Source organism: Etheostoma spectabile, chromosome 15 (assembly GCF_008692095.1).
Source record: "Etheostoma spectabile isolate EspeVRDwgs_2016 chromosome 15, UIUC_Espe_1.0, whole genome shotgun sequence".
In the NCBI taxonomy this organism is placed as follows: domain Eukaryota; kingdom Metazoa; phylum Chordata; class Actinopteri; order Perciformes; family Percidae; genus Etheostoma; species Etheostoma spectabile.
The window spans coordinates 8,882,442-8,896,379 of record NC_045747.1 but is presented as its reverse complement, the minus strand read 5'-3'; the positions used below and the strand labels follow the sequence as shown (position 1 = coordinate 8,896,379).

At 41.7% G+C, this 13,938-nt stretch overlaps 1 protein-coding gene across 1 annotated transcript; it reads left to right on the top strand.

Annotated features, from left to right (window-relative positions):
• Nucleotides 1–1,938: 1,938 nt before the first annotated feature.
• Nucleotides 1,939–12,815, top strand: tfap4 (transcription factor AP-4 (activating enhancer binding protein 4); the record flags this gene model as incomplete). The annotated part of the gene is given in 7 exon segments (XM_032537350.1): nucleotides 1,939–2,296; nucleotides 5,983–6,148; nucleotides 6,271–6,369; nucleotides 6,470–6,640; nucleotides 6,770–6,919; nucleotides 9,398–9,565; nucleotides 9,674–12,815. Coding segments are annotated over 7 exon segments (1,002 nt in total). The 3' UTR covers nucleotides 9,833–12,815.
• Between the last annotated feature and the right edge of the window lie 1,123 nt (nucleotides 12,816–13,938).

Genomic DNA, 13,938 nt, shown 5'->3' with positions numbered 1-13,938 from the left:
ATATATATATATATATATATATATATATATATATATATATATATATATATATTTAGAAGCCCACAGATATTTTATTCATTCCTAAGAATTGATTTACCAAGCCTAAATATTTCCATTTTAAGAAAAGCCATAATTCTCAAGATTTAATTTCAAAAAATAATAATCCAGACATTAATTTTATGCTGAAAAACGCCAAATAGCTATAGCAAAAGCAATATTTCAGAACTCTGTTTCAAATACAATTTCAACTGCTGAGGTTTTTTTTTCTTTTTCTGTGTGTAGCCTATTTGTTTTGGAAGCAAAGGGGAATTCCATGGAAAATAACATGCAGTGACAGTGACCCCAAATAATTCTGTTGGCTAGTTTAAGTTGCATGTCCATCAATGGTCTTAGTGCACCATTGAAACATGTTGCAACTATTGCATGGAGCATATGCATTTTAGTGCATGTTATGTACAACATGTTATGTCCTGGATTTTTCTTTAGCTGCTTTTTTTATGGGTTGAAATTGGTACCAAAGTAAGTATATCAATGAATTTATATTACAATTTGTAATTAATGGACTAAACAGACATGTTAATTAAATTGAAATGTAACTATTTGTTTTGATTGGTCGAAATCTATTTACATTTTGTACACACATACACACACACACACACACACACAGTGCAGTTGTAGACGTTGTGTAGTATATATATATATGTATATATATATATATATATATATATATGTGTATATATATATATATATATATATATATATATATATAGAGAGAGAGAGAGAGAGAGAGAGAGAGAGAGAGAGAGAGAGCGCCATGCGGCCATTGTAACATCACATTTCTTATCAGCAAAAATATATTCGTAGGATAAATACTACTTTTTGAAATACATTTTTAAATGTGTCCTCTATTTTCGCATAGAAATCACTGCCATGGTTTCTTGCAATCATGAAGGTCATTTAAACAGCTGCAGGAGAACCAGCGTTAAATACATGATTATATAGCTACACACCTGAGTTACAACTTACAGCTGCACCAGCAAGGTAGACTACTTAATAAAACTCCACAAGGATGTAGCTGGAGGTTTTCATGTTTCCGGGTGCAAAAACAACTCGTTTCTCCCATTTTGTCGCCGATGTCGCTGTGTGGGCGTCGCAGTTTTTATTAGATTACTGTAAGGTACCCTGTATCTAGATGTAGGCCTACTGTTACACCCAAAATGGTGAACAACATCCACTTTCAGCCGTGTTGTGTCAGCCAGCAGCCTGTCCCTAAAAGCCCTCCCTGGTGCGCTGTTGCTGTGCAGCTCTGCCAACTCGTCAGCTGATCCCTCTTGTTCGCTCATCGCAGCTGTTGGAGTATCCGCCCCATAGTCCCGCTCTTTATTTACTTTATCAGTGGCAAGGTGCAATCTGCATTTAGTTTATTGCTTTTAGATGTTGTCAAATTAATCATATAGCCTATGTGCTGGTACCTGTTAACGTCCTTTCAGGAATGCTTTAAATGTGTGTAAAATGTAGTAGACCTAGTAATTAAATTGAAATAAGTCATGAGGGAAAATTATTTTTGATGTGATAATCACCGACTGGATGATTCATGGATTGGTTTAACACTGTAGGCTACCGCTGTCAATGTTTCGCTGTAATTCCTATTAAAGACATAATTATATATACAACCCCCTTGACGTGTGCGTTTTCTTGTCGGTGTATTTCTACACTAAATAGTCCTTTGTTTACATGCAGTCCCCCGTCTCTGCGGAAGGAGGCTTTTGGTATTGCAGTGTGACTCCTACCAGCTGTTTCCCGCCTTGAAAGCTATCCGATCAGCTGCATACACACACATACACACACGGTCATGCAGAGAGAGAGAGAGAGAGAGAGAGAGAGAGAGAGAGAGAGAGAGAGAGAGAGAGAGAGAGAGAGAGAGAGAGAGAGAGAAAGCAGATGGGAGGGAGAGAGAGAGAGAGAGGACGAGCGCCACACACAACGAGGGAACCCCATCAGCTGGAAGTCGAGTAACATTACAACTCTCAGCAGTCTGAAACTACTACATTACACAGACGAGGGATTCATATCATCTGTGAGGATTTAACCCGCCTCGGATCACGGGATTTCTGCTCTCTAACGTCACATTTTTTTTATTCTGCGGAGACTGTTTGCTGTTTTTTAGGAGTGGGTGGGGGGGGGGGACAAACTGGCGAGAGGCGAGCATGGAGTATTTCATGGTACCAGCTCAGAAGGTGCCCTCCTTGCAACATTTCAGGAAAACGGAGAAAGAAGTGATTGGAGGTCTTTGCAGGTGTGTATACATGCGCTTCATCCGGCACGCTGCGTGTATTATTGTTATTATTTTAAGTCATCTGTTTGGAGTAGACGGCAATGAGGCAACATGCTTGATGTGATCTGTTATTGTGTACACGACCCACTCACGGGGGCTGCGGGCATTAATTATCATCAAACGTCACATATATTGCTTTTGAGCAAGTGGGGACTGTCTCCGACCGCAGCATCCTCCCCGGGATCTCATTTTACATATTTTATGTATTTTGTGGCTAACAAACATAAACCACGTGGTTCTGTGCACACCACGCTGCTACTCCGCTCCAGAGCACCCTGCTCTATTTATCCCTAAATTACCCCCACTAACACCTAAAGGTGCAGTGATATGCGTAAGAAAGGGAAAGATTATACGAGCGAGTGGAATTCAGTGTGAAATGCTCTAGTTTTGTCGCAAACATCGTGCAGGTTGCCGATTTCGCTCAGAGCGATCCGAAGTTATTGTGGGTAGTGCGGCCATGCTTGTGGCTTGTGCTAAAACTGATGAGGGGTTTGGCGTTTGTTTCCTGTTTGACGCCCTGTTTTCGTTTACTTCTATCGTTAAACTGTAAAACTGCTGTCAAAATGGCCCCAATTTGACTTGACGATAGTTTCACTGGTGTTTCCGTGCGTCTGGTTCGTGCTATCGAGTCGCTTCCACTGCGTCTTTTCATCCCGCACCTTTGCCATGCTGCCTGCCGCATTGTTATAATGGCGGAGGACACGAAAAGTCTGCTTGGAGCACAGAGCTGATGTCGGGCATTGTTATAAGGAAGGGGGTGTAGTTGGCCTTATACAAATACATTTTCTTCGGTGTTACCGGTAAAGGGACGTTTAGCGTTCGCGGGGAGGCAGGACATTTTAAAGTGGTCTTATTAATAAGGGGGTGTGTATGTCGCGGAAGGCCCTTCGATACGTCCGCAGCTCTGTTTGAAGAGGGAGGCGGAGGGATCTGCTGCTGTTGCTGCTGGCTGTTGGTAGTGACGCGGGCAGTATGGGAGATGTAGTCATATATGTATTCATTACCCGTAATTCCTCATTGTGAGTCTGCGTAGAATTGCTACACGACGAGGGACATTAATTGAACCCAGACTGATATAAATGCTAATTAGACTTATTAATGAACGAAAAAGGGACATACATTGTTAGCGCCATGAGCACACTCACTGTGTGCCTAACTCAATTATAAGTACTGCATTCCTATTTTAAGCATATTGTATTTCCAGTTGTGTTAATTATTACTAATGAAATTAAATATTGGCACTGTAGTTGCGGCAACACAACTGATTATTTCCCCCATTGATTATTCAATTTCAATTTTATTTATAGTATCAATTCATAAGAGTTATCTTGAGACACTTTACAGATAGAGTAGGTCTAGACCACACTCCCGAATTTACAAGGACCCAACAGTTCTTGTAGTTTCCTACAGAGCAAGCAACAGTGCGACAGTGGCGAGGAAAAACTTCCTTTTAGGCAAAAACCTCGGTCAGACCCAGGCTCTTGGTAGGCGGTGTCTGACGGGCCGGTTGGGGTTGGAATGAAGAGTGGCAATAACAGTCATAAAAAAATAATAGTAGTTTCTAGTAGTTCTTTGTAGTAGTTCATGGCATAGCAGGGCACTGTGCGGCATTACAAGGCACAGCAGGACGTGGCAGGGCACAGCAGAGCGTAGCAGGATGAACATGGCATCGCAGGACGTGTAGCGGGATTATGTGTATATTGTTTACTCTATAAAATGTTACTAATTCCTAGGGTTTAAGGTAATGTCTCAAGATATCTTGCGTTGTTTGACCAACAGTTTAAAACCTGAAGAAATGTAATTAACTATGATTAAAGAAAAGAAAACCAGCACAGCCATCAAATGTTTGTGCCTTGCCTGGCACTTAAACTTCTGTTTTAAGATTTAATCCACTCTAATTGGGACCCAGTCTGTTCCTCGGTTTTGGTTTGTGTACTCTCGTATTGCCAGACCTTACTCCACATCGCTAGTGTTTGTGTGATATGGTGAAGTCCAGGCCCAGTTGGTCACGTTTTGGCAGTGGATGTGTTTGCTGGATGCACCACTGCAGTGTTCGTACTTGTGTGTGGGACTGTGTGACACAAACACACACACACACACACACACACACACACACACACACACACACACACACACACACACACACACACACACACACACACACACACACACACACACACACACACACACACTTTTTCTCATCTGTGTCTGCACAATTGTTCCCAGTGTTTGCACTGAGGCAGCTGAGTCAGTACTGATAAGCGCTCGGCCAGAGAGGGTCCCAGAGATACTGAGCTCGATACAGAGGATGTTAGAGGAAGTTTGCTTTGAATTTCTTCTCAACTGAATTACAGCATATGGCACATTGTGTCTTTTCACCAAAGCTTTAGGGCACAACTATTAACAGGCTCAGTGCTGCTCTAATTGCATCTCAGCGGGAGTTGTCAGCAATGATGCTACTTAAATATGCCTTTTTACCACGTGTGGTGCTTGCAAGGTGTCTTGTTCTGCTTTAATGCCAGGAAATATTCTCACACCCTAAGACCTTTCAAAATCATAACTTTGGATTGCATAGCATACATATTGATCAATGTTCCACTTTAACACCTGTTAAGAAATGGCATAGGGTTAGTGGAGTAGCCCCATTCTGTATCTGCTAAAGGACACTATAGCATGCAGGGAAAATGTAATTAAACTCCTCGTTTTAGGGTTAAAGAATAGTTTGATTAATCCCTGCAGTGCCCGACTGCATTTAACCCTAGACCGATGCCCCACTACATTTAACACTGGATTGGAACTTGAATGATGCTATAGATTCTTAAACATTTTTATAATGTCCACACAGGAAAGTAAATATTGATGGACTTAAAAGACAAATGCACTCTACATACATGTGTAAAAATAGGAATGTTTTGTGCGTTCCTTGGTCCATTCTGCTGTTTGGTGCTGATGTGATGTTAAAGGATCAGTTCATCTAAAACATAAAACTACACATTTTAACACTTTCTACAATATGTGTTTAGCCATGCAGATAGTTTCATTGTGCTGCAACCACCTTGCAATGGAGGTGAATAAAAAACCAAACAGCAAGGTGTCTTTCGAATATATTCCACAGACCTCGCAGTTTTTTTTCCCTCAAGGATAAAGTAGTTCCAATAAGTTCCAGTCAGTCTCTCATAATCAAAGAAGAAGGCAGAAATGCTAAAATCTCAAAATATGACAGTATATAACAGATGAGGTCACGACATTAGACGAGATTGTGATCATGGAAATACTGTATGTCCATATACTTAGCTTTGTTGGAAACAACAATTTAGCGTCCAGCGTGTATCAAAACAAAAATTAGGCTTGTTAATTAAGCTTGTTGTTGTAACCTAGATGGGTCCTATTCAGTTTTATTTATAGTGTCAAATCATAACATAACTTATTATAGGATACGTTACAGATAGAGTAGGTCAACACCACACTATAATTTAGAGACTTAACAAGTTTGTATTTGGTACTTATAAGTGTATTATTGCTAATGTTGTGGTTTTGTGTTATTACATGACTTGATTAACTTCACCCTGTAAGGGGGATGTTGCTTAAAATGTATGCTTTATTTTTATATCCAACTAACTGCTGTCCTCCCTCCATCCTCCCCCTAGTCTGGCCAACATTCCTCTGACCCCAGAAACAGCCCGGGACCAAGAAAGGCGAATTCGCAGAGAGATTGCTAACAGCAACGAGCGTCGGCGGATGCAGAGCATCAATTCTGGATTCCAGTCACTTAAAACACTCATCCCACACAGCGATGGAGAGAAGCTCAGCAAGGTGGGTTACAAGAGATGTTTGAATTAGGTGATGAGTTAGATGTACAGTAGTAGAAGTAGAAGGGAGCTGAACTCGCCTTCATAACAGACCTGTAACATTCTTCTTCTTTCTCTTCTCTCCAGGCTGCCATCCTGCAACAGACAGCCGAGTACATTTTTACTTTGGAGCAGGAGAAGACGCGGCTATTGCAGCAGAACAGTCAGCTCAAGCGAATCATACAAGTAAAGCATCACCGTGCCAAACCTGAAAAGGCTTTACCAGGATTCTCCGTCTGTCAGTATCATCTAAAACAGATATCCAATTTCTGTTTGCTCTCCCTAGGAGTTAAGTGGTTCCTCCCCTAAGAGACGGCGTGCGGAGGAGAAAGATGAAGGGATTGGCTCACCAGACATTCTGGAAGAGGAGAAGACTGAGGACTTGAGGAGGGAGATGATTGAGTTAAGGCAGCAGCTGGAGAAAGAGCGCTCAGTCAGGATGTTGCTGGAAGATCAGGTAATAGGGACAATCGCAACACGTAACACAATTTCAGACACACTTGAAAGTCTGTGTCTAGACAAATGCAGGGACTAACATAGTTATGAGTGGCTAACTCCCACTTTTATCCCTGGCTCCATGTGTCAGATGCGTTCCCTGGATGCCCAGTTGTACCCAGAGAAACTGAAGGTGTTCACCCAGCAGGTCCAGGAGCACCATACTCAAACACAGAGCCTTGTCCGTCTGCAGCAGCACAAACAGCTGGAGAGGGACCTTACTCCAGCCCACAGCCCACAGGTTGGAAAGATTTACATATGAGCCTGACTCACACATAGAGCTGGGCAAGGCATTGATATTATATTGATATTGTGACATGAGACTAGATATTGTCTTAGATTTTGGATATGGTAATATCTTAATATGGCGTAAGTGTTGTCTTTTCCGTGTTTTAAAGGCTGCATTACCGTAAAGTGATGTCATTTTCTTAGCTTACCAGACTGTTGTAACTGTTATATTATTTGCCTTATTGCCATTACTGCTGATTATTTATCAAAATTAAATAATAGTAAATATTTTGTGAAAGCACCAATAGTCAACACCCCAATATTGTTGCGGTATCGATAGAGGTATTTCATTAAAAATATCGTGATATGTGATTTTCTCCATGTCGCCCAGCCCTACTCACACATAAACAGTGGAACCCTTTTGATAATTATGCCGATAAATTTAACTTTTTGTAAACTTCACAGAGTCTGATGTACAAAATCAATTGTACATGTTTCATGGTCAAACACAAATTACCTTTTTAGAACTAAATGAGAAATAGGGTTGTTTCTAGACCTTAGGTTTTGTCATTGAATATACAGCATGTAATTGGATCTTATCTGAATATGGAACAGCAGAACAAAGAACCAAAAATGATCAAAGATTTGTGGCGGCTTGAGTGTATTAACAAACTTGATCATGTCTCAATTCAAGAGAATGATATTGAAGTAATTTCCTTGGTTGAAATTAGTGAAAAAATGATTTTGTTTGGTCCACTTTATCACTTCATTAATTCTGTGTGAGATTCTCTGAGAGGTTTTTAAACAATAATGTACACTAAGATTTTGAATTTGATATGCAGATGAACCATTTTCAGCTCTGGTATATTTTGAAAACCAGTGTTTTTATTTGGCTCTTTACCCTAAATTTATCAGACGGCTGTCATCAAATTCCCCTCCTCCTTTCTTTGATTAGCTGTAAAATGTATAGACTTCTTTGAGTCGACGTTGAAGCATTTTTAAACCCTTACACACACTTGAACTAATCTCGGTGTTTTGTAAATGTCTCTTCTATGTCCAGAGTTAGAGCTGTCAGCAGCTGAGACACATTTACAGTGTGTTAAATGAGCGGCTCACACATCGTTCTGCTGTGCCTTTCTCCAGCCTGACAGCCCCAGTATCCTGTTTCTGCAGGCAAACCCTAACCGAACATGATGCCAAATCAATTGGGGTGTGCTGTCTGCCCATCCACTACTTGTGGCAGCTGGGCGCTGGTAGTGAAAGATGATTGATACACTCTGCATTAGTCATCATGTGGCACTTTTTGACTCTCCGGGCAGATCTGAGCCATATGACCTAATTTTGTCAATATCAATATGAATTGACAAAATCACCCAAATAACAAAAATTACTGGTATTAAATTTAAAACTCAAAATATATCTTTCCTTTTTTGCTATGATCATGGTTCCATGACAAGTAAAAGCTTGATCTGTTTTAAAACGTAACTCTCGCCAAAATGCAAGTTTGTTAAGATGCGAGTGAGTACAGATTTATTTGTTTCAAACCGTTTAAAGGTCAAGAATTAACTTGTGTCATTTGATACTGGCATATAAAATAATAGAAACACAAGCATCTTTTAATAAACATTTAAATTGCGAGTTTTACAGTTGGCAGATTGGGTGGCTTGACAGATCTGGTTTATTTCAAGATTAGGGGAGCTCATTTTTGTACAACTCTGGGCTTTAATGCTCCCTTTTGGTCAAGCTTAGGTTGATCTAAAGCACCAACTGTAAGCGGCACGCTCATGAGAAATCTGAGCACCTCTTGCACCATTTCAGGAAAAAACTAACTCCCCAATAACTTTGGTTTCTAGAAGCAGCTCAACACACAGTGAGACAAATCCCAAACATAAGGACAGGAAAAAAATTATTTTGATGAGAGATTCCTAACATCTGGCCTGGTTAATATTCAATAAGCTACCCATCTGTATTCTCAATTTTATGTGGAATAGTGCCTGTGTACGTGCACTGTTTGTATGTATTTATTATACATTTTACATGTTATATTTCTGGTAGTTTCTGCTGTTTTTTTATTATACCTTAGTGTACTTTTCATTTAACATGACTTTATGTTTATGGGGCGGCTGTGGCTCAGTGGGGCGGCTGTGGCTCAGTGGTAGAGCGTTTGCCAATCGGAAGGTTGGTGGTTCGATCCCTGGCCCTGCAGTCCCACGTCGAAGTGTCCTTGGGCAAGACACTGAACCCAGAGTTGCCCCCGGTGCTGCGCATCAGAGTGTGAATGTGTGTGAGTGTTTATCTGATGAGCAGGTGGCACCTTGTACGGCAGCCTCGGCCACAGTGTATGAATGTGTGTGAATGGTGAATGGTTCCTGTATGATGTAAAAGCGCTTTGAGTAGTCTAGTCTAGTAGACTAGAAAAGCGCTATATGAATACAGCACATTTACATCATAGTGTAGTGGTGACATGAGAGTAATAACTCCTTTCTACCAGGTGTTGGCCCCGGCTACCCCGCCTGCACCTACACACCATGCCACAGTCATCGTCCCTGCGCCTTTCCAGCCTCCCCAGCCCCATCATGTCACGGTGGTAACCATGGGCCCGACATCAGTTATCAGTGCAGTGTCCACATCTCGACACAACCTTGACACCATTGTTCAAGTAAGATGGGAGACAGAAGCAGACATGTGAACCATTGTTGGAAAGGTTTTCATACTTGAACACCAGAGGGTACTGTCGTCACTGACATCACTTATCCTCTTTCTCCAGGCAATCCAGCACATCGAGGGCACCCAGGGAAAGGGTTGTGTTGGCGAGGAAGAGCAGCGGAGGGCGGTCATCGTCACTTCCGGACGTGTCCCCTCCGATGCTGCGGGCTCAGACACAGCCTCAAACAGCGACGGGCCCGACGACTGTTCACTTCCCTGAGTTCATCTTCGAAGTCTCACACGCCGTACACTTACATACACGCACACACTTACACACAAAAGGCCCAAGCAGACCAGGGCTCCAAGTGGCTTCTAACCCACAGCACTCTTGTTTAGTGGACATTAATAGGGCTGGTAGACAGATTGAAGCACTCGTTTTTTCTTTTCAGTACACTCTTCCATGTTGTACTTTGATAGGCAGCCCAAATAGGTTTACACTTAGACACTCATACATGTAGTCTCTCTTGTGTCTTTTTATCTGCTTATCTTTAACCCCCTGCCCTTCAAACACACAAACTCTTGTCTGTTCATTAGTTTATAGAGAGGTTATTAGACTGGCCATTTCATTGACTGATCCATAAATGCTCCGTCAGAATGTCTGCTAAACATCACCATAATCACCAGGATTGTTCTCTTTTATTCGGCCCTGGAGCAATGGGACTGATCCACGAAACAGGAGTCAAAGAAGCCAGCAGTGTGGCATCATCGCCACCCAACAACAGTGCATTTTCCTTTTAAGATGAACATCCTTTAAACCTCCTTATCTGAAGCTGTTTGGCGAGACACTGTAAGCTAACAAGGCTGTCTCAAAGTTCTACCTTTTAGGCTTCTGAATGAAAGAATATGTAGTTATACTCTTGTGAAGTCTACTTTTTTATGTTTGTTTCTCTAAGGCTCCCTCAGCCAGCTAGTTAAAGTGATTGTATTGGAAAAAAACACAAAAAAGCACCGCGTTTCATGGCTGTCTGGTGCTCACAGGAAATGAAGCAAAGTTAGGGAGGAGAGAGTGTCCTTACTGGTTCTCAGCTCTTTTATTTTTGTTTTGTTTGTTGCCATTTTTACTGGGCAGGGTTCCCAGTAGGTTCACATATGTATTGGCATGTTCTTTCTTTTTACTCATGGCCTGACAAAATAATATCAGTGCTTTGACACTCCTTGACACGCTCCCCTCTTGAATTTAAGTGGTGTGTGTGTGTGTGTGTGTGTTGTGTGTGTGTGTGTTGTGTGTGTTGTGTGTGTGTGTGTGTGTGTGTGTGTGTGTGTGTTGTGTGTGTGTTGTGTGTGTGTGTGGTGGGGTGTGTTGTGGTGTGTGTGTGTGTTGTGTGTTGTGTTGTGTGTGTGTGTGTGTGTGTGTGTGTGTGTTGTGTGTTTGTGGTGTGTGTGTGTGTGTGTGTGTGTGTGTGTGTGTGTGTCCCATTTAGCGTTCTAAATCAGCAGGGCTCCACGGTGTCTTAGACTCTGGCAGTCTGCAACAGCACCGCTTTTACCTTGGAATAAAGGCACGTGTGTATGTGCACACAACACTCCACATACAAATATGGCTGACATACAATCACTTGTTAGCTCAATTTTGGGGCTTGTTTATTTAGCCCTTAACATTGTTGTTTCTTGTCCAAATGTTGGGACATCTATCAAAGCAGATAATGCTTTAAATACAAGGAAAATGCCCTGTAAAATTGTTTGAATGTGCTATAGAGGTGACTGGGTTGACCACACATGCTCCATGCATTTACTTGCATAGATTGCATAGATTTGTCCTCTTGTGTGCTCTTTGTCTAGGGTACCATGCTATGTACACATCTCTAATCTGATCATATGTTTTGCCTGGAACTGTTGACAGACATAAAGACATTTAGCTGAGAGGCAGCAGCTTGCCTTACTAAAAGCCTGTGGGTGCAGGGAGGCACTGTGAAGCCAACCTTAACAGAGCCTCTGAGGTCTGAGAGACGTACCTTAATACTTAATCTGCGCCATTTGATGGCCACTGGAATCTCTCTGGTTTTCCCCTCAGCTTTCCAAACAGGCTTGTAAACACCCGGGGTGTGTTAGAATATATACTCAGTTATTATGTCTATTTTACTTATGCTTTGTTTGATTATGTTTGCCCCAAACATTGAACAGGTTGCTGGTATACCAGTTACATTCAAGCACTCCTAATATTTGTTCTTCCTAAGTATTGAAAATGTATTTGCAACCACTGGCCCCTTCGTGTGCATGAAAGCCAGATGTATGGGTGAAAAAATCCACATTGAAATGTTGACATTCCATAAAATGTTACTAAGTTTAGAGACTACAGTTACATTTAGTGCTTTTGACACATCATTGCTATTTTATAATTGCATTTAAGGACAAACTCATTATTAGAATCCCTTGCATTAATGCATAGATGGAGCTTTGAACTGCTGGACAGATAATGTGTTCAGTTGAACGCACCACATCTATCATGATTATGTCATGGAATTGCCCTTTAAAGAAATATTGATGTCAGCTGCACTGACTGAAATGAGTGACGCATCTGTCAAATTAAATCATGGGACATTTTCCCAGTACTTATCACTATAGGCAGGGGATTCCTGGAAATGGAAAACATGTTTTGAAAGCTCTGCTTGTTACTCTTAAGTATCTGCATTTGATAGTTTTCTTTTCAGAGCTGTTCTATTTCCATCATTGTCTTACACTCTGTTCTGTGTGTTACGAAATGTTACATTGACATATCAGCTTGTCAGATGAGTGGGGTGGGCCTGGGGATCATTTAATTGGGTCAAATTACAAAGCACTTACTGTACTATACTGGAGTCTGCCTCTTTCTTTTGTATAAAGGGGCATCTCCTCAGCTGAAGCTCTTTAGGACATGATTAAAAGCCACAAAGCTGTGTATCCCCCTTTTCCTCCATGTCCACACCTTCTACATCTTGTCCTGTTTGCCCCTCTCATCTTTTTTTTGTTTTTTGTAAACTCCTTAATGCCATCTTTGTTTATCTATTGTCATTGTTTCTTTTGTCCCTTTACATTTCGCAGCTCTCTCCTCTCCCTCTCCTTTTGTCTGTTATCTGGAACCTTTTTTTGTTAACTTTTCGGTGCATTTGGTCGTCAAGAAGCTATTTTTTGTCTTTGTTTTTAAAAGAAATGTTTTGGGGATAAAGAGGCTTGTGCCTTTGTAAAGACAGAATAATAAAGTTTGTACTTTGTTTTTTACGCATTGGGCCTAGTGTGTGTGTCCTTTTTTCAATTTGAGCTTTTAAAATGTGTGTTTCACTCTAAATATTTACTGTTCGGAGGTATTGACTGTTTGGAGGTAGGAACAGTTATGTACTATATACGACGTTCCACTACCAGGATTTCACTCTTTTTGACCGGATGTCCGTTACCTTCCGCTTGCCTTGTGTTGAAGTTTTAAAGATCCCATGGCATTAAAATTTCACTTTGAGTTTTTTTAACATTAACGTGTTCCCCCAGCCTGCCTATGGTCCCCCAGTGGCTAGAAATGGCGATAGGTGTAAACCGAGCCCTGGGTATCCTGCTCTGCCTTTGAGAAAATGAAAGCTCAGATGGGCTGATCTAGAATCTTGCCCCTTATGACCTTATAAGGTTAACTCCCCTTTCTCTACTTTGGCCACCCAGAGAGTTTGACCCACCCATGAGAGAGAGACATGGCTTTTAAACAAGCAAAGTGGCAGTTGGTCAAGGCCACACTCCCAGCCTCCACCTTGCCCCCCCCCCCCCCCCCCCCCCCCCCCCTCCAAAGCTACAGACTCAGAAATGGCACATACTAAGGAAAGCTCACTGTGGGACTGGCTCTAGTGTCCGTAATTCTGCACCAACGCTGGATTTTGGGAAAGACTTCAGATATGGTATTAGGGTACCCTTAAGGTCTATACAAAAGCATCTAAAGAGCACCATGTCATGGGACCTTTAAACTCCAGTGGATTTATGAGGACTATGGTTAACTGCTCCTTAGATCTCTGCAGGGTAAATTGAGACAGCTAGCTAGAATATCTATCCAATCTGAGTTTTCTGTTGCACAACTCAAACAACTTTTAAACTTACACGTTCCACCAAAACAAGTTCCTTCCTGAGGCTATTTGCAGCGGCGCCGTGGCACTGCCCGGTGCTTAGCGCCGCCCATGACGATTGTGATTGGTTTGAAGAAATGCCAATAAACCATAGCACGTTTTTCTCCTATACCAGAATGTTGTGTGGACTAGCCAGATCCTCCTTCACATCGGTGTGGAGGAAGGTCTGGCAATTCAAGACCATTATAGCACAAATAATGACATGACCAGCTGAATCTGTCTCTCCAGTCTCTCTCCAGTTCTGGTTGGCCTT